This window comes from Artibeus jamaicensis, unplaced genomic scaffold, assembly GCF_021234435.1.
Source record: "Artibeus jamaicensis isolate MK-2021 breed Jamaican fruit bat unplaced genomic scaffold, CSHL_Jam_final scaffold_369, whole genome shotgun sequence".
Classification (NCBI taxonomy): domain Eukaryota; kingdom Metazoa; phylum Chordata; class Mammalia; order Chiroptera; family Phyllostomidae; genus Artibeus; species Artibeus jamaicensis.
The window spans coordinates 27,381,485-27,407,334 of NW_026522042.1; the positions used below are offsets into that span (position 1 = coordinate 27,381,485).

At 46.4% G+C, this 25,850-nt stretch overlaps 1 protein-coding gene across 1 annotated transcript in view; it reads left to right on the forward strand.

Moving 5' to 3' along the window:
• CTNND2 (catenin delta 2) overlaps positions 1 to 25,850 on the forward strand; it is an 841,098-nt gene that overhangs the window by 695,507 nt on the left and 119,741 nt on the right. The window contains exons 13-14 of the mRNA XM_053657171.1: positions 18,839 to 18,956; positions 24,043 to 24,228. Coding sequence (XP_053513146.1) covers positions 18,839 to 18,956; positions 24,043 to 24,228 — 304 coding nt within the window. The remainder of the gene's footprint in view (positions 1 to 18,838; positions 18,957 to 24,042; positions 24,229 to 25,850) is intronic.

Below are 25,850 nucleotides of genomic sequence, written 5' to 3' on the forward strand. Positions count from 1 at the left end.
GTTAAGAGTGGTGGGGAAGAAGGGTCATGTCAAGGAGGTCTCTTTACCTTGGTAGCCACATGGAACTGTGGAAGCTTGGTAAGCCAGCAGAGACACAATGTTTCCTGTGCCACAGAGGCACAGCCATGCCCACAGCCCATGGAGCAGTGAATGGGAACCCGGGGAACCTCTGACAACCCTGGCTCTGTTAGCTGAGCTGCACTGGGTCCCACGAATCACAGCAGAAGCCTCAGATGCGCTGTCTGTGTGGTAACTATGTTGCTGTTATGGGGTGTCCCTGTGAATGTAAAATCCAATCCAAGAGGGCCTGGCATTCAAATCTGGACCTGGCTGGAAGCCCACTAGTTTTCTGGTCTTGGGTGACGGTGGTCACCTCTCCAGCCTCAGTCTCTCCACCTGTAAATAGGCATGGCGGGGTGATGCAGGGTTGGGGAAGGGTGAGAGGGGTGAGGCTGAGCTCTGCAGGGCTGGATCCTGCCTTTATGTAAAACATTGATATTTTATTCATAATGGATTTTTCCATTAATTTTGATAAAAACACTGCATTCAATATTACTTGGCACAATAATTGATGGTTCTTAACACTGCTGAACAACTATACACTGAAAATTGTTAAGATGGACATTTTTATGTTGTGTCTATTTTACCACAGTGTAAAAATGTATGCTATTTACAATAATGAGTTTTATGGCACTACCTTATATTTTGCACTAAGTGAAGGTCCTGCTTGCCTCACCCTCATGCTGGCCCTAGGGTCATGCACATCAGGTGATTGACACAGGGCCTGGCCAACAGGAAATTCTCTTTAACTGGTGGCAGCTGACTCTGGAAGGCTGTCTTTCTGCTGAGACAGCCACCATGCAATTGCAGGGAAAGTCTTGAGAGCTGCTGGGAATGATCAAGGGAGGGTTGGGGGCTAAGCATCCACTCTCCTCATGTGCCTTGGACATAGGTCCCACAGACAACCCCCCGAGACCCATCCACCATCATGAGCTAGGTATCCCGGTGAAAAAGCCTGGTTGTGGCCTTGATCATCTTAGCTTAGGTGGAGGCCCTCCTCCCAGGGAAAGAATGGGGAGACAGTCCCCTGAGAGAAGCGTAGCCTTTTCTCGTGTTACTAAGACCTCATCCTCCACTTCCATTTCTTTAGACCAAAGGGATGAGCTCCAGGGTTTCTGCTTCTCATATGTCAGTTACCTGCAGAAACCCTTGTCCTGACTCACTCAACCCCTCCTATCCCAGACACAAGAAGGCACCATATGGTCCCTGGGAGGAAGCCATAGCCAACACATCCCAGGGGGAAGTACTGGGCCTCTGTCTGCCAGCCTGGACTTAGACAAGAGGCAATGGGACCTCTGGCCACTTCCTGAACTTTCTTAAACCTTCACAAGCTTCTCCAAGCTTCTGCTGCCTCTCTGATGGCTCTTTGAAGGCATATGTTGGCCCAATAAACATAGCCCTTTTTTTACTCCCATTCAGAACCAAGTGGAAAATTAGACCAAGTAAACTGATGGGTGGATGAAAGCCAAATAGTCTCTTAACTGCTGAGAACACCAAGTGGAGATCATGGCTTCTTATTTGCAGCCAAAAAAAAACAGGCTAAGGACATGCTCACGGTGCTATTTTGCCAGTATAGACCTTGGGGCTGCCCATGAAAAAGTCAGGGTCTATAGAGCTAGCAACCCACCCCACACCATGGCCCCCCACAGTCCCAAGGAGTCCTGTTGATGGAGCAGTTTCATGAAAGGAGAAACCTCAACCAATGGATGGCAGAGCTTTGCCACCAGCCAGTCAGACAATTCACTCTCCCTTTTGGGGACTATTACCATTTAAAATTGTATGCTCTCCCAAATTCATATATTGACGTTCAACTCACTAGGATGTTAGAATATGACCTTATTTGGAAATAGGGTCACTGCTGCTGTATTTGGCATTCATAAGGTCATTGGGGTGGACTCCAATTCAAGGTGGCAGGTGTTTCTCTGAAAGGGGATTTGGACACAGACACACCTAGGGAGAATGTCACATGAACCTAAAGACCTCTGTAGGTGTTGTTGCTACAAGCCAAGGAATGCCAAAGATTGCTGGCAAGCCACCAGAAGCCAGGGGACAGCATGGAACCAACTGTCCCTGACAGCCTAAGAAGGAACTGACCCTGCTGACACCTTGGCCTTGGACTTCTGCCCTCCAGAATTGTGAGAGCACTCATTTTTATTGTTCAAGCCTCTTAGTGTGTAGTAATGTGCCAGATTATAGCAACCTAAGCAGACAAATACAGGAAGAAGGCATGGGGGGGGGAGGGGAAGTTCTGGAGAGTTTTATGGGAAAAAAAGAAGCCAGGAAAAGAGTTTCACCTTCCCCCCCCCCAAAGCAATTTGGGCATTATTTGAATTAATATAATAGTTTTCTGTCCTAGGTTCTTTACATGTATTGCTCTCATTTTCTTTTTGAGGAAAAAAGGTCCCTCTGTCCTTTGCTTTGGCATATGTATATACCCAGGTGAGCAGATGTTAAGGGGAAAGGAGGGGGTGTGACTGTAGGTCTGGCTCCTGTGCACTTCACAGACTTTACTTGCTTTCATCCTCCCTAAGCATTAGCCCACTTTCAGATGGAGAAGCCAAGGGTCAGAGAGGTTAAATGTGTTGGTGAAGGCCAGGCAGATAATACTGAAGTTGAAATTTGACACCAAAGCTTTTCTATTCGACTATCTTTTGGAGTATAAAACACTTCCATTCTTTACAAATGAATGTCAGCATTCATAAACTTTATACTACGCAAACCAGGACGTGCCAAGGTAGAGGTGTAGCCATATTCCTGGTGTGTTGTCACTGTTCATATCTTTCTCCCAGGCTCTCCATGAATCCCCATGGCCTCCAACTGCACAGTCTCTTACTCAAAATTCCTTAGACTCACTTGAGATAAGAATGCCATCGGATCTGTCTCTGTACTTTCAATGGCTAGGGAAGGAGAAGGCAGTAGGTGGCTATTGAGTTGCTAGCTTTGAATTTTATTTCCTTTCTGTGACTAGAATACATTAACATTGGTGTTGCTTAGTCCTTTTGTCTAGTTCCCATTCTAGCACATTATCATCTACTTGACAAGCAAAGAAGCCAATTACAAGCAACCACGCATATTTAGTCACAGACCAAAATTGGCCCCAGATGGAGATGTGGAACCTGAAGGTTATCTGCTGCCAGCCTGCGCTCTGAGTGTAGATACAGCCAGGCAGGGCACCTGCCAGGCTTCTCCTAACCTGGCTGGAGTGGGTCCTCCCTTTGTCAGCTTGCATGGCTGCCCGTCCTTCCCACGACTTGCCTTCTTGCAGGCTCCATCCTCCAGCCCTTCCCCACAGCAGCCTGATGCTCTGGCTGAGTGCAGAACACTGGCAGAAAGGAAGCAGGTAACGCAAGTGGAATGAGAGTTATGAAAGGGAACCTTGAATGGGCAGAGAACAAATGGATTTAACCATCTTAGCAGAACAGGGAAAGCCTTCTTGTGAAGAAGACATGAAAGATGAGGAGGAGTTGGCCAATCGGAAAGGGAGAGTGTCCCAGGTATGTGCCATGGGCAGGACCTTGAGTTGGACTAAGAGAAATGAAGGTCTTGGAATGGAGGATTCTTGTTCTGATGTACATTTTGGATGAATCACAGAGCTTTCCTGGGAGGTGGGAGGAATGAGGACAGAAGCAGAGAGACCCAGGCAGAGACAGGAGACGGAGGTGCCGTGGACCTGGTAGTGGCCGTGGAGAGGATTCTGGAGATGCTTTGACATTGGAGCTGACTGGGTGTGCTGACTATTGGACATCGGTGTGTGGGAGAGACAGGCGTCAAGGACAAAGGACAACACATTTATAGAGCAAGTTCATCAATGTGTTCTATGCACAAGGAAAGAGCCTGTAGGGAAACCCAGAGCAGGTTCCAGTTAGCACTGCTTTTCTTTCTTTCCATTTCACTTTTCTCTCTTTTTTCTCTTTGTCATTTGCTTTGGTCTTTAGTTTCTCTTTGTTTTTGTTTTGAGGCTATAAAGATTTATTTTTTTCCCTTTTTTGCAATTTTTGTTCAAGTACAGTTGTCTCCATTTCTCCCCCTCTACTCTTCCCCAGCCCAGGCAACACCACCTCCCACCCTCTATCCTACCCCCTTTGGCTTTGTCCATGGGTCCTTTATACATGTTCCTTGCTGACCCTCCCCCCTTTTCCCCCAATTATCCCCTCCCATCTGCCTTCTGGTTACCATCAGTTTGTTCTTAATTTCAATGTCTCTGATTATATTTTGCTTGTTTGTTTGTTTTGTTGATTAGGTTCCACTTATAGGTGAAATCATATGGTATTTCTCTTTCACCACCTGGCTTATTTCACTATGCCAGGTCTTTAGTTTTGTTTGTTTGTTTGTTTTTTAATTTCCTCCTCATTTACTGCTCTTGCTGACCCTCATTCTTTCTATTTTATTCATCCCCAATATGAGTTAGAGTCTCTACAGTAATGGAAATTCAGAATTAAAACCAAACTAGAAAAAGCTAACCAACCCTAATTTAGAGGTGTCTCCACCCACCCACTCTGATGCAGACCAGATGGAAAGGAGCAGTGAGGCTGTGGCTGGCTGGCTCAAAACCGCTTGCAACCCACAGCCCATGCACCTCACTGCACTCTGAGCGGCCATTGCTGATGGGAGCGTATCGGTCATTAGCACATTATCCTTGAGCTGTATCCATGTGAGGAAAAGAGGGGACTTGCTCACAGGTTTTCACTGGAATCAACCGACACTACATGTTTGACTTTTAGCACGTGCTGTAATGGTATTTATGATTAAAATTAAAATAGTATATGGTGTTTCTTGGAGAATTGTAGGGAAATATTGGACTAAATGAAGTCATTGATGCCTGTATCTATTGGCCTAGTAACTGGTGTATTTGCATCATATGTAAGTATCTCCTCCCTGCTTCCCTTTTCTACAAAAATAGAATCATTCCACTGTCTTTTCTGTAATTAATTCTTTTCTCTTTCCTGATTAACAGATCTCCCAAACCTTTGCATATTAGCACATATAAAAGGATTGATATTAAGAGTAATTGTATTAACACAAGCACTAGAAAAAACCTTTGTTTCTAGGTTATATTTTTTGGATTATTTTTATGGTGCATTGGTACCCTGACATTTTTGCCTTGATGTCGTTTCCTGTTGTTTGTACCAGGGGTTCAAAGATCATTGTTACTTACAAATGGCACTCAAGCCAGAACGACACATGTGCCCCTGGCCAGTGGGGGAGGGCGCAAGTCTTCTCTTTCGTCTTCTAGTTGTTCTCAGGGTGGTCACTGAGCTAGTCCAGTGAACAGTTTTTAGATAAAAACTCAACTCTCACTCAACCTCAAGACAGTGACCCAAGCTCCATGACAGGTAAGAATACCTTTGATTGTAGCCCTAACTTAGTGTGACAGGGAGAGACAATGAAACCAAGCTCTTCATGGCCAACTTGTGGCCTCTTTTTACCGAGGCGTAGTGGCTCCTCAAAGTGTCTTTGCCCCATGACCTTTCGATGCAGCATTGTAATTCTTAGATCTTTGAAGCCTTCCTCCTTCACAAGTAAAGCAGTAAATGGGAACGTGTGCCCTGTGGTGCTGTTATCCCACACACGTTGAGTGCCTGCCACCTGGGAGCAGTAAACCAGGCAGAGTCACTCATCGGTCACCTGGCGTTGCTGAGAAAGTCATTTTGGTTCCCACTCCTGCAGCAAGAGGCATCTAAAAATTCTAACGACGGCATCTTCTCCTTTAGAGCATCTAAAATGCCTCCATTTGGAGATGCAGAAAGTTTATCTAAGAGTTGAATTACTTTACCAGAAATGTTCAAATGAACTTCAGTGGAAACTGTCACGGTAGACTTTTTCTGTCTCGTGTGGACCTGTGAACATAGTCATTTTCCCCTGCTGCTGTAACAAATTGCCACAGACCTAGGGGTGTCGAGCAACTCAAAGTTTGTGTCTCAGACCAGGCCAGGGGCTGGCTGGTCTTGGCTTGAAGTCTCACGTGTCCGAAGTCCACGCATCTGCAGGGCAGCAGGCTCTCATCAGCAGGCTCCGGAAAGAATCGGCTTCCTGGCTCATTCAGGTTGTTGGCCAGATTCAGTTGCCAGCATTTGTAGACTGAGGGCTTCATTTCCTTGGCTGGCTGTTGGCTGGGAGCTGCTCTCAGTTCTAGAGGCTACCACTCACTCTGGTTCCTGGCCACCTTTCTCAAAGGCAGCCATGGCAGGCCCTCTTCCTGAAGTCTGGGTTTTCTTTGGCCTGAGTAAAAGACTGCCCAGTGAGTCACCAAAACCTTTACATTTATGAGATAGCAACGAGGAGAGATGGGTATCTAGATCAGTGGAAATGCGGTCTTTATTTTTAATAATTTCCTTCCCCAGTTGGACATGGGGCTTAAGGTGTTTTAATCCAGGGCCCATTTTTATTAGCATTTTTGTCAAAATTTAAGGAGAAATTTTCCAAGAAAGAAATGTAAAACGACTGTCCCCACTCCAAAAAAAAAAAAGGCAGAGAGGGATGGATACCAGCAGATGGCTGGCCCAGAGCGGCCAAGGGATGGGTTTTCTGTTCCTCCTCCTTAATCTGGTGGCTGCCTGTTCTAATCACTTAATCCTTCCATGCTGGGAAAGGTCTGTGAGCAGTCAATATAGGGAAATGTGGATGGCATTGGTATGACTGTAATTACCCAGAATAAAACCATCTGGGGAGGCATAGGGAGTTGCACAGAGTGTAAAAGGGTAGATAGGACAAAAGAGTGCATGCAGTTCTTTCCTCAGAGGAGGCTTTCTTGACTCTTCTTATTGGTCCAGTAAAGTAAGTGAGTGGTCGAAGCAATCATGACAGCAGGAAGTGCACCTGGAGGGAACCGAACAGTCACACTGATTTTCAGCCTTAATGAGTCTTCCAAGTACAATTTGTTAAAAGTTCCTGCAAGTAAATAAATGGGAGGATTACAGGACTGCAAGTGGGGAGTGGGGTGATGAACTGAAATCAGAGTTGGAAAGGTTGTTTTAATAATACCTATTTATTAATCCAGAACATAATGCCAAATCTCAAAATTCTTCAAACCCACGATCTGACATTTAAAAGACAAGTAGCCAATTACCTATAATCCCTTGATTAGTCAGATTTGTTCATGTACTTTTTAGAAGACAGAGAATTCAAAATACAGAAAGAATGGATGACCTTGGTCTTGCTTATTTTTATTTATGATTAGCCACAGTGCTTATTTTCCTGGAAGCCCTCTGCTTGGTGACACAGACATTGTATTTCGATTCTGCAGCAGTCCCTAGCCTATCAATTCATTATATATATATTTTATGTACATTAACTTATATCTGGTTGATAAGAAATCATTTGGTTCAGCCAAGAAGAAAGAAAACTGGTTTTTACCCATTCTTGAACTTAAATTGCACTTCGACCCCTGACAGTTTCTTTTTGCTGCTGGTGCAGGTATCACGGGCCCATGGCTGGCCACTGGGTTTTTTCCAGGGAAACAGTTGCTTCGGTGGTGGTGGTGGCGGCAGTGGGTAGGCTTGATGGGAAGCCCGCTCGCTGAGCAGAGGTGCCAGGTTGGATGTGGCAGCTTCCAATGTGAGAAGCACCCTGATTCTGAGTCAGCACAGTAGAAAGAAGAGCCCACCACAGATGTGCCAGAGTGAAACGTTTTAGATGCTAGTGGAGCACAGGGTAGGTGGACAGCGGCCAGGGGATTGGGCCCCATAGCACCGCTCTGAGCTTGAAGATACAGCTCGGTAACTCCAGGCACTGTGAGTACAGCTCACTCCCCGAGTACAAGTCAGGAAACAACAACGTGGGTGGTCACGGAGCACAAAGAGCCGCGGGCACAATTAAGCTCACAGTTAATGGAGTCGGCCACACAGCATTCACTCTTTTTTCCCTGCAATTTCCTTCTAACTTAGCCCAATGGGAAACTTTCAGCAGACATTTCATAGAGCAGTTAACTCTGTGGTGTCCATCAATTTTAATTGGAATCGTGTAGCTGAAACCCTAGGCAGTACTTGACAGCGATAGGGTGTCTTTTAACGCAGGTATTTCTGGTTCTGCTCTGCAACAACACACCCTGCTGCAGAGCTGACTCCGGAAGGCACAGATCTGGGCTGTCCTGCACAGGGCCAGTGTTAACAAGTCAGCCTGAAGTGGAGCTCGGCATTCCCTTCGATGCTCTGCATTTGTGAGTGTGGGCAGCGCATAGGCGAGGGGCTATAGATCGGAGGTGATCAAAGAGCAGCGTGGCCACACTGGTCACAGGCGGCCCCACTCGTAGCTGGTCTTTGGGCCACTGAAGCATTCTGTCTCTGCAGCTCAGGAAAGTGATTACTAAGCCATCACCATCCTGTTTTATTTTTAAAAATTACCTTCCTTAGGAGAAGATAGTAAGGTGCACATCAAGAATCCAAACAGCAAAACTGCACTAGTCTTGAAAAGAAAAGAAAAAAAAAGAGAGAAGCGGGAATTGATTCTTCTGGAAATTGTTCTAATTTGGCTGTAATGAGGGACCAGTTTTAAAAACAAAAATGTAGAGAGAGAAGTCAAGAGCTTTTCAAGTAAATTCAGCCTTCCATTCTATGTACCCAATCTAAGTTTCTGGAGGTGTGGTTAATCCTAATACCAGTCACAGCACTGGGTCCTTATGGATGGTATTTTGGGTGATGTTCCAGAAATTCACTCAAAGTGTTGAGGCCATAATACAGACTTTGCTCCAGTAGGGGTAGGAAGCTGCCTCATTCCTGTCCCTTAGATCCAGTGACCTCACTTCCATGCAGCACATTAACCAGGCAGAAGAGCAATCTGGACAAGCTGATGGCCACAAACTTGGTGGCACTCCTATGGCTTAATCAGACTAGCAATGGGACAACATAAAGCAGTGGATTTTTGTCCTGGAAAGTGCATTACCACACGACATCAGTGTTCCTTCTGCAGAGATAGCACCTCGAGTGATGTTGAACGGTGGCCTGGCCTTGCATAGTTGAGGGCAGGTGCTGCATAAGCCACCCTCCTCTGCACACAAACCTAGGAAGAATTTTACTTTTCGTACACATGTGCCAGTTTGGTCTTAATCGAGTCAATGCAATTATTTGATCATCTAGAAAAGTCTTCTTAAAACTTGCATGAGCCCACTGTAGGTAAGCGGTTTTTCAGGAAGAAACATTTAGAGATGCTGTTGAGAAAAACTCCATTTACCCTTGAGTAGAACAAGCTACTTTACCAAATTACCACCCATTAATGACTTAGGACAAAACTAATTTATTATCCTACAGTTTCTGTCTGTTGCAAACCATACACCAGTCTCACCAGTTTACAACCAAGGTGTCAGCAGTGCTGTGTTTCTCACTAATGGCTCTGGGGGAATCTGCTTCCAAGCTCCTCGAGGTCAGGACCAGAATCCAGGCCCTGGTGGCCACAGGACCAAGGGCTCTGTTCCCTTGCTGGTGGTCAGCTGAGAACTAGCGGCCTCTCTCTCATCTCTGCACGTGGCCCCTTTGTGTCAGAACTGCCAGCTGGAAGGTCAGTCCTCAAGCTGGGGATCTCTGACCTCTCTTTCTGTGGCATTTTGCTCACTGGAGCCAGAGAATGTTCCCTGCATCTAACTCTCAGGTAATTAAATTGGGCCCACAGAGATCATCTGGGAAAATCTCTCTGTTTTAGAGCCCATGACCTAAATTCCATCTGCAAAGCCCCTTTCCCAAGTAAGGTGACCTATTCATGGTTTCAGGGAGTAGGGTATAGACATCTTTGGGACCACTGTCTGGCCTACCACAGTCTGCCCTCAAGCTCCCCAAATTCATGTCCATCTCACATATTCAATCTCATCCCAAGGTCTCATCTCATTACAGCATCAACTCAAAGTCCTAAATCTCCTCTGCTCCAAAGTCCAAAATCAGAGTAGACTAAGCCAGGTGTCAATGAGTTCTCCCTGAAGTCCAGCTCCTGGGGGGTAGTTCCCCCCCCCATTTGTGGGGCTAAAGGAACAAGCTCTGTTCTCCCAACAAGCAGTGGTGGTGGGACCGGCAGAGGATAACAGCTGTGAACACTCCGGTGCAAGAAGGGGAGAGATGGGAAATAACTGGACACTGGTCCAAGCAGCTTGGAAATCCAGCTCCACAAGCCCTGTTATCTCTCAAGGGGAGAGTCTTCTCCCCTGTCATCCTTGGTTCTGCCCTCTGGGTAAGACATCAGGATGACAAAGGCCATGCCTCTTGGATGACTTGAATTCACTAGGTTTGGGGGGAGCCTTACTTTGGTGCCCTCTAGGTTATTGCCCAAACGTCACAGGTGTTCGTCTGCCCATCCTGTAGAACAACAGCTGCAGGAAGAACAGCTGGTGATGCACACTACCTGGCATGCAGAACAGCCCCCTGGGGGGCTGGACGGTGGCAGGTAGGTGTCAAGGAGGCCTTAGTGCAGGTCATGCTGTCCGGTAAAAGAGCAGCAACAAAATTTACCCTGGGGAACCGTGAGCCCACCATGGTTTGAGTAAACACAAGAGCTGCCTTAGCATGTCAGGCTTAGTCAGAATAGAGATACATGTGCCAGCATTGGCACTTGCCACAGAATACAGCCTCTCCCACCAGGCCCTGTCCTCTGTTAGTGCCAAGAGTGGCCCGAAGACCCTGCCTCTGCATGGCTGTGCTTGGTTAGTATTTATACAGGCTGTTCACCAGGAACCGCCCCTGAGTCTGTGGGTGTGGGTGGAGCCTGGCCCCTCAGATCTGAAGGGAACTTCCACTGATTCCCATAAAAACATTTCTTGCTAAGAAACCATTTATTGCACTCTGTGTTCTTATGTCTTAAGTCACAAGCCATGACCTCCTGCAGCAAATATTAAGGAAAATAAGTGATGTCCAAATTAACAGAATACATCTTAAGCAAAGATTTTACTGAAACAGGTGAACAGTAAAACTTCCATTCGTTTCATCCTGTGTTTGTTTTCTGGTCACTTATAGGCAATCATTTCCAAGGGATGTGGGTGCCCAAATTGTTCAGACTGCTTGTTTTGTGCTCATTACCTCAGTTTTAGGCACATCAAATACATGTCTTCCTTCCTGGTTGCACTGCGAGCTCCTGAGGTTGAGAGCCAGGTACTTTCATTCTATTCCATGACTCAGTGTTGAATGTGCAACAGAGCAGATGCCCAGGCAGGCCTGTTTGGTTTGTTGGTTGGCACTGATTTATCTGACACCCTTTCTTCCTAGAATTACTCCTCAGGGTTCTTTGGCAAAATCTATACCTGTACATTAGTTTTGGATTTAAAAAACCAGCCCTGACCAGTGTGGCTCAGTGGATTGAGTACCAGCCTGCGAACCACAGAGTCACCGGTTTGACTCCCAGTCAGGGCACATACCTGGGTTGTGGTCCAGGTCCCCAGTAGGAGGAGCAGGAGAGGCAAACACGCTGATGTTTCTCTCCCTTTCTTTCTCCCTCCCTTTCCTTTCTCTAAAAATAAATCAATAACATCTTTTTTAAAAACCAATGACCAAGGTTAAAAACGAGGTGGTCAGTCTGCTGCAAAACCGTTCACTCTTTCCTGCATGCAGCCCTGTTCCTCTTCACTCTGAGTCACACACGATGTGTGTGGTGTGGCAGTGCCCGGCCTAGTGGCTCTCTCCCTCTCAGAAGGAAGTCCCTGGACACAGAGCAGCTGGGGGAGATGACGTTTCCTGCCAAGACTCCACACCAGGCCCAGAGCACCTGCCCGTGTTATCACACAGTCTGGTGTGCTGGACAACCATCCCCATCATTAGAAATGAAGAGACCTAGACAAGACACGTGCCTGCACACCCAGGCTGGGAGCACCATGCCAGGTACACAAGAGGGTCCACCTTTGGGGAAGCTACAGAATGATCAGAAGGACATACACTGTTCTTTGTCTGCAGAGAAGGTACATGCACATCAACAAAATGAGCCGTGGTGGTTTCTGCTGGGGCAGAGAAAGGGGACAACAGACTTGACGGGCCTCATGCTGCCTCCTGGACCCTGTGACCACTGCACCTAGAGTGGGGGTCTGGCTGGATGGCTGTCACTGCGATGGCCCAGCTGGCTGGGCAAAAGACCTGTCCCTCCCAATCATACACACTCTGCTGAGGAGGAGATCTTTCCACAGGGAGGAAAAGGGTCCAGGATGTTTGGACAATGATTAGGGAATGACAGACAAGTTCTCCAAGACATTTCATGGGCGAGCACAAGGCGTAGCTCCTGTTTACCAACAGAGACAAAAAATTCATCTGATCCCTGAAGCCCAATTTAGGAGAGCAATGCTCTGCTCAAGCCAAGGGCACAGCTGATTTTGAAGGGAAGTTTTTAGACATTTCTGAGTCCTGTCCTCAGAATATAATGAAAGTTCTGTACCTTTGTTAGGGGGAAAAAAAAGCTGAAAACTTGGAGCAAAATATCAGGGGTTCTGTGGCCCCTCCTGAGTTTCATAACCAGCTTTAGATGAGAATCTAGGTCAGAGGTCAGCAAGCTATGGCTCACAGGCCAAATCCCTCCAGTGACCTACTTTTGCATGGCTGCAGATAACAGTGGGGTTTATGATCTTAATGGTTGTTAAAAGAAAGAGGAGGAGGAGTGACAGAAACTCTGTGTGGCCCCAGAACTCTGATTTAGACATTTGTGGACAGAAAGGCCTCTTTAGTATTTGTTTTTAACTAAAGCAAAAGCAAGTATACTTCATGGGCCAAAGGCTCGCTCATGATGGGTACAATTTCCCATTTCCACACTTACCCAGATCAGACCATTTATGATGAGCTACTAATTTCATTGGTCTCTGAGGAAGTGATCACATGCAAAAAAATTAAGACAATCCAATGTGTATCATACTTAGATTTCCCCTCACAAATTTAGTGTTGTTTCCAGATCTTCACAGGTTGCCTGTTAGAAGCCTCTGGGGATTCCTCTAAAAGCACCACTGTTGGCTGTGGGGACCACAGTGACCCCACTCTGTGGAAGGAGATGAGGAGAAGTGTTAGTAGCCTGAATACTGTTACTGCACAGTGGACAATTGCACAATCACTTGATAAACATTTCACTTTCTTGCTGTGGCTGAGACAGTGGTTCTCAGACTCGGGTGTGTTTTGGCATCATCTGGAGAGCTACTAAGAGCACAAAGAAGCTAGGGCTCTTCAAAGTAGGGGAGGGGCCCAGGCCTTTCTGTTTGACCAGGTTCCAGACATCATTCAGATGCAGCAGAGGTTTGAGAACCACTGGGCTGAGCATGTGTCAGGGAAGCATACACCCCAAATTAGGCCCTCAAGGAGCCCACCTACCCAGAGCAAGAGCGGGTATCTCAGCCTCCATACTGTGGGCGTTTCTTGTTGGGGTGAGGATGAGGGGACTCTCATGAGCATTGTAAGTACATTTAGCAGCAGCTCTGGCCACCTCAACCCACTAAATGCCCCTAACACCTCCTCCCTCTGCAGTTATGACAGCCAAAATGTCCCCAGATGCCCAGACATTGGCAACTGTCCCCTGGGAGAAAAATGGTCCCAGATAAGAACACTGGTCTAGAAGAAGTCAGGCCTAAAAATAACCATGCAGCATTTATTTAGTAAGTATTCATTGAGCTTCTACTAAGTGCTATTTATTGGGGAGCAAGCAACAGACAAAAAATAGGGTGATGCTTCCCCTGCCTCCCCTACATCACAGAAGGACCAGACTTGAACATCACGTGTTACAGGTGCTATAAGATAAGCTTGTGCCCCAAGCTATGAAGGAAGGAGTGCAGGGGTGAGGCAGAGCTCTGGGTGAGCCTTGGCAGCTCTGACTCTCAGGTTCAGTGGGCCTAGAGGAAGAAGGAAAAGCATTCTCCCCCAACTGCCTTTTCTTATAGATGGGGGGTGTTAGGCTCATTTTCACCGAGGGCCATATCAGCCTTGTGGTTGCCTTTAAAGGGCTGAATGTAATTTTAGGACTGTATAAATGTAACTATTCCTTAAGTAGGAGCAAGGAACTCTGTGCTGCCGCTGAGTAGAAACAAGGCGCTGGGCCAGATAAAACAAGGTGGAGGGCCAGATTCGGCCTGTGTTATAGACGGTTGAGGGTACCTGTGTTATAGACGGTTGAGGGCCCAGAGGCTTGTGACCACTGGGTCCGAGGTCATGCACCCTGGATCTGCTCTGTGCTGCCCTCTGTGGGAAGTGCTGCCTCTCCCTGCCTGACCAGCTGGGATGATGTCAACAAGGCCTTACTGAGCACATGGCTTCTGTTTTAGCATTGCCCCAGACCACCAGTGTTTCTGGAAACAACCACAGCTCTGCTCTTTGAAGGCCTCAAGCATCCCAACCCCACTTCTCCCACCATTACATAGTCTTTGAAACCAGGCCCGGGTCCTATAGAGATGCAGCATCCAGGCTCTGCCAGTTATAAATTGGGAGATGAGACAAAGGTGCTGGATGAGCCCCAGCCTAGAGGTGTGCAGGAATGGACCAACAGGAAGGACTATAAGAAACGTTAGCAGGGCTGGAGCCCAGGGCTCAAGGGGCCAGGGTGGGCTTGGTATGAGATGACGCCAACAGAGGCTACAGTCTAAAGGCCTAGAAGCGGTGGGGTGGAACGGAGAGGAGGTAACAGACTGCACAGGAAGACAAAATAGTCTTGGGCCAGAAAGCTCCTCCTACAAGGATGGAGGTGAAGACAGTGCCGCTGGGCCTGCCTGGCTCCAGGCAGCAGTATCAGGCCATTCTCTCAGAGTATATGATCAATACTGTCAACAACCATGGGAACATTTATACCTCAGGCTAAACAAGGTTATTCCCCATGCCACATGCTACATACAATTGCTTTTCTTGTTTTGCAATTTGAGACTGCCCTGGAAAATCCAGGGTGGGGTTGCAGTGGCAAAGCACATACCACAGCAAAAGAAGCTTACATTCAAAAGGGAAGCAGCCACCTGACAGTGACCTGGCAAGCTTTGAGCACAGAGGTAAATTAGTCCTGAAGTCCAATCCAGTGATAAGCTGAGAGCCCATGGAAGATCCACCTTGCCCTGAGCACCCAGGATGTGTCGGGCACTCGGCTACATGTAGGATATACAGATAATGATGCCTCTACCCTCCAGATGGTCCCAATAAGGGAGTGATAAGGTCACATCTTAAATGATTCTAATATGAAGTCAATGGTGATCAATGATGGAGATTCAGAGAACCAAGGGGAAAGGGAGAGGCTAATTTCAAATGGATTAACTACTGAACTTCTCTTCCCTTGGTTTTCTCTGTGATTTGATCTCCCATATTCGAGCCATGTCTGAAGTAGAGATACATAAAGTTTTTCCTGTGAAATGCTCTAGTCATTTCTTTGAACCTACAGTGTGAGTTCCACTTGGATCTCATGAGCTCTCTATGTTGGATTTGTTTTAAATAATCGCAGTGAGTGGTGGAAGCTTAGAGAAATGAGATGTGAGACACCATTAAAGGGAGAGAAAACAAAGTGGTTTAGCCAGTTATATTTGAATGAGAGGCTATAAGAGGTGTTATAGCTTTTAATTATAAAATATAAAAATAAATGGTTTTATTTTTATCTATTAGATTAAAAAGCTTATAGAATCTGCTTCGAGGAGAAATTTCCAAATGATGTATCTACTGACATTTTGATACAGATTATCAGGATTATTTCTAAGGAGTAGATATTATACCATCATTGAGTTTTTAAATAAACAGCCTACAAATATTTGTTTTACTAGTATATTAATGCATAGAATTTTGCTACACCAGTGTCTAGCCAGGCATGGAAATCACCTCCTCAAGATAGGCCCAAGGTCGTTTAAATGCCAGGGGGGTGGAACTTTGTGGGCTGGACACATAGGATCATAGTTACAACTAACTGTACAGTGAATATTACTGGCTTTTTAAAAAGTTTTTAAACAGTGAAGCATGCATAGTATAGTAGATCTTGTGTTTGGAGAAAAAGGGAATAAAAGAAGTCTCACCTCCCTTCCAGAAGGAAAAACTTAAGGAACTCGTGATGTATTTTACTGTTCAGGAGCAGTTGTTAAGAGTAGAAACCCAGCCCCAAAGGCTTGTAGGACATTGCAACCCATTGATAAAGAGACAGGTGCATACCTCAGTCTATTTAAAAATATATATTGGCTTTGGCTGGTGTGACTCAGTGGATTGACGGCCACCAGTGAACCAAAGGGTTGCCAATTTAATTCCCAGTCAGGGCACATGCCTGGGTTGCAAGCCAGGTCCCCAGTTGTGCATAAGAGGCAACCATTCAGTGATGTTTCTCTCCCTCTCTCCTTTCCTTTTCCTCTGTCTAGAAATAAATAAAATCATTTAAAAAATAAAAATACGTACTGATGTTCCTCCTACCTGCAGACACTGTGGTAACTCCATCCTACTGCTGCATCAGAGTTATGGGTGGGTGTGGAGGGGCTGTTCCACTCATTTCTCCTACAGGGACCCTACTTATTAGTCTTTCTCATTTTTCAATATCTGACATGTGGCTTTCAACATCTGGCTTTTAATATTGTAGCCAGTTAATTTTTTTTAATTTTGGAGAAGACTAGACTGAAATTGAACAGAAACTAAAATAAAGAAAAATGCTTAGATTAATGTTGACAAGTTATAATGTTGACAGATTTGTTCATTCTTGATCTTTACCCCTGGTTCATTGGTTGGCCCTGCCCATTCACTGATTACCAGTAAAGACCAGCTGATCATTACAAAGTTTATTTGTGAATGAGGAGGCAGCCCACCCCACTTGGTGATATTCAAAGGAAAGACTGACCGTCTATTGGTGTGGGAGGAGTTATTGAGGATTTCAAACCAGGTATACATGCGCTGTCTTAGGCTCTCTCAAATCTAAACTCCATCATTCTCTCTTTGGAGACAGGACCTCATCAAAGAACAAAGAAGCCGGGTTTAAGACACACAGTCACACATTGCCACCCAGCATTCTTCTGGCCAAAGAAGTATGACTAGGACTTTTGATAAACCTATTATTCTAACTGCCTCAGAGCTCAACCTGGTGAAAATCACTTCAAGAAGCAATAGTCTAAAACTGTTTTCTTACAAAAGCCACCCTTCTGATGTAGAACAATACCAGTATACCCCTCACAGCCTTTTCCCCAGCAGAAACTTAGTTCTTCCCTTTCCAGGTGATTCTGTCAGAAAGGAGGGTTAACTACTCCAAGGCAGCATCTACAACACTTCACATAAAAATGCTGTCAGTATTTGCCCAGTTGTGTTATCTAAGGAACTGAAGAATTGTGTTTATATTTTAAAACCAGCAAATGCCAAAAATATTAATTTGAATTGAATGACCTTTCCCAGCATTACATTAAAATGCTGATAGATTCTATTTAAACATGTTCCACAGAACATTTTAGATATCAAAGAAAACATTCATGTTCAGTAGCATTTTGCATTAGGCCTATTTTATTTTATTTTAATTCCTAAGAAAACATCCTCCATTTACATTGCACTTCCAGCCCTTGCTTTCCTCTTCTTCACACACCTGAGTTTCTTCTACTGCCCCACTTGCCGCCTACCTGGCTTTGGACAATTGACGTGAGCCTCAGTTTTTCCATCTGTACAATAGAATGAAGTGTAACAGTGAAGGAGGTGGTGAAATGAAATAAGAACTCATGGTCAGTTACAGTGTGGGTGTGGAGATTCATCCCATTCAATTCCTCCGCCAAAGGTACTTGGGATTGGCCAGGTAGCTGCCTGGGGCTGTCAGCAAAGAGCAAAACCCTCCACCTAGACTACACTTAGGGCAGTAGAAATCTCAATACCAGCACCCCCAACTATGCAAATTGCCTGACTCCACCAAGACCCCAGGGTGGGGCCCAGCCACCTACATGATCCCACCCCCCCCAGGTGACTCTTATTCCTGCCAGTGTTTGAGAACCATTGCCCAACCTAGGTCATTCCCTCTCTTCCTCCGCATTCCTAAATTCATTGTCACTTTGTACCTTCCTTCCATGAACCCACCTGTTCTAGCATCCCCCTGTGCCACACATACACAGGCTGTAGAAATTCTCAGCTGGAACCCTGTCCTATCCTTGGTTAGAACACACTGTCAGGTAGTGGAGTACCCGAAAGCATCGCACAGGCTCATCTCTGACTAGGATTATTTCACGATTTTTCTACGTCTAGTGACTAGTGTAGTCTCGTGTTTTTTGTATCTCTCTGCTCCCCACTTGTGTATTGCATTTGAATTGGCTCCTTCCGCTGGCTCTAGCCCAGCATGTGCCAGTCCAGGAAAGAGTTTGGTGCATTCCTGCCTTTAAAAGGTGTCAAGGGCATCCCTGTGGCTGAATTTTCACAGAAACCCCTCTCCATGTTCTTAGAAAAACAATTCTAGTTTCGTTCTGGCTGGACTCAAGTAGGTGTATTTTCGAGACAGATGAAATTAGATCTCTAACGTATTTCAGTAAGCTGGAAGCTCTGTCTTTGAAAAACGTTTCACACTTCTCACACAAAAAAAAGAACCCTTTGAATCAAAGAGCTTCTGATTCCTTCGTCAATGGTAAAGGAAGTAAACTTTGAAGACTTTCTGAAAGTCTCCCATCCTCAGTGGTCTCGGGGTACTCACAGATCAAACGTTTGGAACTGCGTTTGCCATTTCTCTAGTTGCATAACAGACATCTGTGACTTTGCCAGTTCTGGGAGGCATCTGATAAATTAGTAGAATTGGTTGAAGCCATCCCTATTCAGTAAAACTCTATTTTTGATAAACATTCTGAAAAGTCAAGCAAAGTGTTTTCCTTTGAAGCTAGGAGAGGAGGCGCGTGTGGAAGGGCATTTTTTGGTGACTACCCTGGAGGTTGCTAATGGGCCCTTTTGCTTTGCAGGAACGTTAGTTCGGCTGGAGAGGAGGCCCGCAGGAGGATGCGGGAGTGTGAGGGGCTCACGGATGCCCTGCTCTACGTGATCCAGTCTGCGCTGGGGAGCAGTGAGATCGATAGCAAGGTTTGTTGTGTTCGCACAGATGAAGCACCTTAGACAACAGAGATGCCCAGAGAGCTAAGCACTGGCCGACAGCAGTAGAGAGTTGTGTTAATACTTTCACTCCGAAACGTATCTGAATCTCCTTGTGTAAATCCAACATTTCCTGGACAAGGCCTGTAGCCTAGCCTACAACTAGACACTCAAGTCTTGGTTAGCAATGAGTAGAAATTTAGATTTATTAGAGTTACACAAACCACAGGTTCAAAAAGAAAACCCTGATGAGTGCACAAATTTTGCATACCACAATACCCACAAGCTTCTACATTAGTTGTATTTTATGACATTGATTTTCAAAAGAGAAAGAAATGTTAAACCTTCCTGAGGTTTGAGTAATTCTTTGTTTCTACAAGTTAGTTTAACAACTATTAATCGTATCAAATGTAATTTTAAAATGCCGCGTGAAGTCCAAATAAACGTTGTCAAAATGCTAAATAAATGAGGCTGTTAACACATTAATTGTCAGTCTAAGCAGTTTTAGTTCACAAACCAAAATAGAACTGAGTGGGCTATTCCGGTGTTTGAGCTATTTTTGTTTGGTCTTAGTTTTTCTTTTGATTAGTTTTGATTCATTCCAAACATAAATTTCTAATCTCATAATATCCTGATATAAACATAGACTTTACCAACACTTTTAAACCAATACATGTGACAAATGTGATTTGTAGTAAGAATTTTAACAAGACACTTTAGGCTGATTAAGTCTGTGTAGTGGGGGAGACAGCCCTGTGTACTGTAGGTGCTGAGCAGCATCCTGGCCTTCACTCACCAGATGCCAGTCGCCAACTTCCCTCATCCCTACTTACAAGTAAAAAAAATGTCTCCCGACACTGCTAAATTTGGTCCCACGGGATGCAGAACTGGCCCTGGTGATGAACTACAGCACAGATTCCATAGTTTTCAGTGCCTACTTATCAGAATTGCCTCTGGAGCATTTTGTAAATACGTGTGCCTAGAGCCCATCACAGCCCTCTGACCTGAAATGTCTAACTCTGGTCTCTGACTTTTACACCTTTAACAACTCACCAAGTGATTCAGTGTGCATCTTGGGTTGAGAGCCCACCTTTGTAGATACAGCTTTGAATGGGCTCTAAGTGAGACTACGGTACAGTGTAATTTAGTTGTAAAGTCAGATACAGAACAGATAATAATGATTTTATCCATGTAGTTGCTAACTGGCATGGCAGGGGGTGATTTAACATAGTGCTTCTCAACATAACTACACATTACAGAGAGAGAGACTGGGAAACTTAGAAAATTACTGGTGCCTGAGCCCTACTCCCTAAATTTTGGATTGACAGCATCTTCGGGGGCTCCAGCCCTTTGAGTACTAATTGACTCCATTTCTGACACTGTTCATCATCTTGTCAGTGACAGTTATGTTTGCACCCATTTGTTTACTATGTAGGTGTTATCAATGTCCAGGACATAATACGATGTAATAAAGATATTATTACTCCCTCTCGTAAACACCTTTAACAGCCATTTTAGACCTTTTAATATCATTGACAGGCATATTGAGTCCCTAAAACAGTGACCAATCAAGATGTCTTGAGTATTTACAGATGTCTGTTAATGTAATAGAGACATGACTTTTTTTAAAGAGCTACTGAATGTAATTCACTGAAGCCACAACCCAGGATCTTAATATTCAGATCAGTAAGAAACTAAGGCATTGGGACACTAAGCCTCTTACTATAACAGATACTGAAATAGTTCTAACCCTGTCTGAGCATTACGGTCGTACATGGAAAGTCAACAGCCCCTTGCCTCGGCCAAGTGCCAGGCCACCGCTGCTGGTGGGGACGGCAGCCTCCAGGAGCAGGGTTCAAAGTCAGAGTGCTGTGAGGCACGCCCATCGTCTTCCTGGTGTACCAGACGATAGACTCCTCTTTTAAATTCCGCATTTTCCCTAAAGAGGAAATTGGAATCGTTGGGATGATTAAAACTACCTGAGATTTGAATAATTAGATATCCCTGACTGAGCCTTGAGGGCACTGAACTTGGCAGCAGAACGCACTGGTGGGTGTGCCGTCCCGACCTCCCATGGGCTAGAGGACCACAACCCAGTGACCTCCACCTGGCAACCAAGAGGGTCGTCACAGCTGCCAAAAAGACCAGATGTGATTGATAGCTTGGCACTGCTTTGCTGACCAGAATGTGCTATGCATTTTCGATGTATTATTATTGTCCCATAATTTTCCATTCAGACCTCTGTTTGGCCACCTCTGTGCTTTCACAATGACAAGTTAGAAGGAGAAAAATGAGTACATGTTCACTTTAAGGCCAGTGAAGTTCATGAATGAAAGAGCCTGGATTTCAGCATGCTCTCAACCTGGCTTCCATAACTGGGAGAGTTTGTTGAATGAGTAGCATCTGGTAGAGCAGTCTCAGACAACTTCCCTTTCGAATAGAAACTAAGGCGTCAGAATGACCCTGGTGACTATGAAAAGCTGCTAAAAGCATTGTTGACAGCAATGGACATCAAAAGCAAAACCACCAGCTGCCACATGCCTTCTGCTGGGACCCCTAAGAAAGGCAGTGAGTGGCTGTCTTTTTTTCCTTTTCTCTTTTCCCTTTAGAGAAAACTGCATGAATTGGTAGTCCTCTTGAACCAAAGTAAACAAAAGAGAGATTGATGGAGTCCCTGTGACCTCCCTGGCCCCGAGTCTTCTGTCTACGTCACCTCCTCTGTCCCCACCCACTCCCTCTATCCCTGGGCCCTCTCCCTGCCCAGCCTCTCCCCAGATCATCCCCAGCCACAGGTCAGTTATAAAGCCTTTCTCGAAGCCACTGCAGATGTTTTCCCCAGCTGTCATTTGTTAAACAGAGGCATAGAGATGCCCCCCAGGAAAGTGAGAAAGAAGTTTATTCACCCAAATCTTTGATGTAAGGAAATCAGTCTGAGCTGATTTCAAAATCATTCTTAGTCCACGACATTTTCCTTCCAGGGAAGGACTTTTCTCCATTTCGTGCATCATCCCGTGTTTACCTGCTTTCATGACAGACTCTTTTTTTTCATGCTGCGAGGGTGCTTGAAATAGAAATCCAAGTTGACTCAAAGCCTGTGGGATTCACAGGCATGAAACCTTGCAAAGCTGACAAGAAAGGTCTAGAATGGCAAAGGCTCCAAAGAGAGATCCTGAAAACCAGTTTTCCTGGTTGGCTTTCCTGCTCCCATAGTCAAATCAAAGACATAGATCACCTTCCCCAGACCTCAGGCACAGGGAGGAGCAGCGCAGAATCTGGCCCCTGCCCCCTTCCCTGCCCCCTTCCAGCCCTGACCGGACCAGGCGGAAGCGGTACAGTGTGCTGGGGGTCATCAACAAGCCTCAGCTCTCGTTCCCTTCACCTGTGCAGTAGAACTAGGTTCTTTGCCTGATCTGTGGCCCTCACACAGTTATGTGCCTGAAAAATGATGAAATAACATTCACCTCAATTCTGTTTTCCACCATTATTTTGTCCTTGTTTTACATTAGGTATTTTTTCCCTTCAGCCCACCGTTCCCTGAATCCAGAGGAAGGTCATAAGGTTGAACACGCCCTCCCCAAACTCGTGCATTGAAACTTAATCTTCATCATGATGGTGGCTGGTGGGGGGTGGCCTTCGGGAGGAAACGGAACCACAGACAGAGTTCACCCTTTGTGCACAGCAAGGTCGCAGCTCACTCAGTGGCAGCGCCAGGACTCAAACGCAGACCAGCCTGCTCTAGGTCTCATGCCTGGACCTCCCCGAGGTGCTGTCTCCACCACCATTCACGACATGAAGCCTCATGCCGTCCCTCCTGAGGGCCAGGCTCTCTTCTCCACATGTGTTCAATGGGTGTGTTTCCTGTGGCTGCTGTAACAAACAGCCACAAACACGATGACTTAAAAACGCACATTTATTATCATACCGTTTAAGGCAGGAGTCCCATATGGGTGTCGTTGGGCTGAAGTCAGTTTGCTAACAGGGCCATGCTCCTTCTGGAGGCTCCGGGGCAGGAGCTCTTTCGTCGCCTTTTACAGCTTCTAGACTCTGCAGGCATTCCTTGGCTCCCAGCCGGCTCCACCACCTCTACAGACGGCAGCAGCAGGTCACGCTCTTCTCATATCACCTAGCTCTCCGTCCCCTGCCTCCCTCTTTCACTTACAGGAGCCTCATGATTATATGGGTCCACCTGGATAACCCAGGGTCATCTCCCTACCTCAAGGTCATCTGCTTGGCACCCTCAATGCCATCTGCAATCTCATTTCCTCCACCACATAACCCAACATACGGGCTCTGGAAACTCAGATGAGGACATCTGGGGGGACATTATTCTGCCTGCCACACTTACATACCCCAGTTCACCTAACCCACGTGGCAAAGTAAAACGTGGGTATAATTATGAGCATCTTGCAGAGGAGGTTATGGAGCCACCGAGACGTGGGGTGCCTTGTACATGTCACAAGCCCATATTCAGAGATGCGGGGTTCTGCAGGTGCCCAGCCTCACAGCAGCCACTGCTGAGCCCCTGTGCTAAGAAAACAGGAGCACCAGCCGTTGCAGTGAAAATCAGCTTGGTAACATTGATGCCCCCGGGTGACCACAGCACCTGGTTTGTCTGGGAAAACCCTGGTTTGCACCTCCTGCCCCATTTTACTCCCAGAAAGTGCCCTGGTGGACAGTAAATATTAGTGCCACCCCCTCAGAGCTGACGGAAATCTGAGCATCTGTGCTTTCCGTGATTCTGAGCCCCAGTCCCCAGGTGTCTGTAAGTGGGTAACACCTGGAACCTCTCGTGGTTGGAGGCTCTTTCCCACTCACACGTGAATTCCAGTCAGCAATGACAGGTGTCAATAAGGTAATTAGATTTGATAACTAGTTTCTCTGTGGGGAGCAAAGGTCTTAAGACCTTTCTCAGCTTTTCTAAATGCTCTCCACGGTGGCTGTCCTGGGAGCCTTTAGGAGCCGGCAGCCGAATGCAATCCAAAGAGAAGTGTGTAGGTGGAGACATTGCTTCTCCGGTTGCAGGGCCCGTGAGTCCCTGTTCATTCCTCCTGCCTTTCGTTTGTGTTGGATCCTGCAGACCGTCGAGAACTGTGTGTGCATTTTGAGGAACCTCTCGTATCGGCTGGCAGCAGAAACGTCTCAGGGACAGCACATGGGCACAGACGAGCTGGACGGGCTGCTCTGCGGGGAGGCCAGCGGCAAAGACGCAGAGAGCTCCGGGTGCTGGGGAAAGAAGAAGAAGAAAAAGAAGTCGCAGGACCAGGTGATGCGAGCGAGTCGCAGCTGCATGCGGTTGCTCCCTGCCCTGATCTCACCATTCATTTCTCACCTGTGTGTATAGGGACAGGGTGTTCAATGGGCGGCGACGTCACTGAGGTGCCTGCACAACTTTCTTGTGGGAATTTCGCAGCTGAGACAGCGGAATAGCAAATGACCCCCTCATGCCCCTCTGAGCCGAGGTAGGGAATTTCAGAAGGAGGAAGAGCCACGGGAGTCTCAGGCCGACTGTAAGGTGCCGGCTGACAGAGTCAGCCCCGGGTGCTGCTTCTTCCACGTACAGATTCGCACATTTGTGGAGGTCCCTCTGGGGTCCAGATGGGCTGCCCTCAGGGGGTTGGGATGCACAGAACAGGTGTGGTCTAAGGAAAGAAGCTGCAGAGGGGTGCATGAAAATCCAGCATGTATTTTATGTAGTGTTTCTAAACATTAGAGTATGCGTCCTTGTGGGGAATGGGGCAGTAGGCTGGGACTCAGAGTCCCTCCAGCAGAATGACGTTAGAAGCTTGGCCAAGGGGGGCAATTCCTATGAATTCAGGGGGCTGTCCAGCTGAAGAGGCCTTCTCAAAATTAAACGGCTTTTACCTAGAGCAGCTGTAAGTAGGTTGCCCTTGAAGTGAAGTCAAGGCCAGTAGCCTTGGTGGAATCAGAATAGCCTCTACTCCTCTTGCCAGGAGCCTCTAGGAGGCTGAACCCCTCGCCCACCGGCCCCCAGGTAAGGGATTAACATGAAGAAACGTCCCCCCTGCTGTTGGCCAGACACCCTGCGACCAGGATTTCCCATCTGCCCTCAGCACTGTGGTCACAGGTCCAACTTTCCTCTGGACACCGTGCTCATATCCCAGCTGCTGAGGGTAGTACACACCCAAGATGTGACCATCCACAAGCTCGGCTGACTGAGAAAACAGGACAGCACCCACAATGCTCTCTGTCACCAGGTTAATAATTCAGAATAAATAGGCAAAGTATGTTTGAATCATGGTGCACCACTTTTAAAACTATTTTGGAAATCACTTCACTTTGCATGAAGGTTAAAGGAACTCTTATTCAAAGTAGGGACTGATGACAATGCATTCTTACACAAAATTCCTAAATCGACTGGAATATGTCAGTGTTCGCATTTCTGTGGGTTCCGGTTCTCCTGCTGTTTGTGGGCCCAGGGGGGCTGTTCCAGATACTGCTGTAGCTAGACCTGTGCGTTCCACTGCAGCCGTGCCTGTCACGTAGGAGATAGATGCGTGTGGCCTCGCTGATGATGACCTCCTGCTGCGAGGACTAAATCCCCAGTCCTGCACTTCCTCCTGTTGCAGGGCAGTGCCCTGAGTCTTCTGTACTCTCCCTGAATCGGAGGAGCCGTTTAAGCGGATCAAGTCGTGGTTCTTCATTTAGCCATTTAAAGCTGTTCTACCAGGGGGGCACAATGGTCGGCCAGCAGGTGTTTCTTGAACATCTACTATGTGACAGGCATTATACTAAGAGATGTCAGGTGCCTCAGTTTTCCTACCCATTACTTAAGAGAGCCACGCCATTATGAGTTCTGAACAAGTTCAATATCAAACAGACTAAACATGCCGTAGCAAAGGTATAATGGTCCTTCTGATGGTGTCC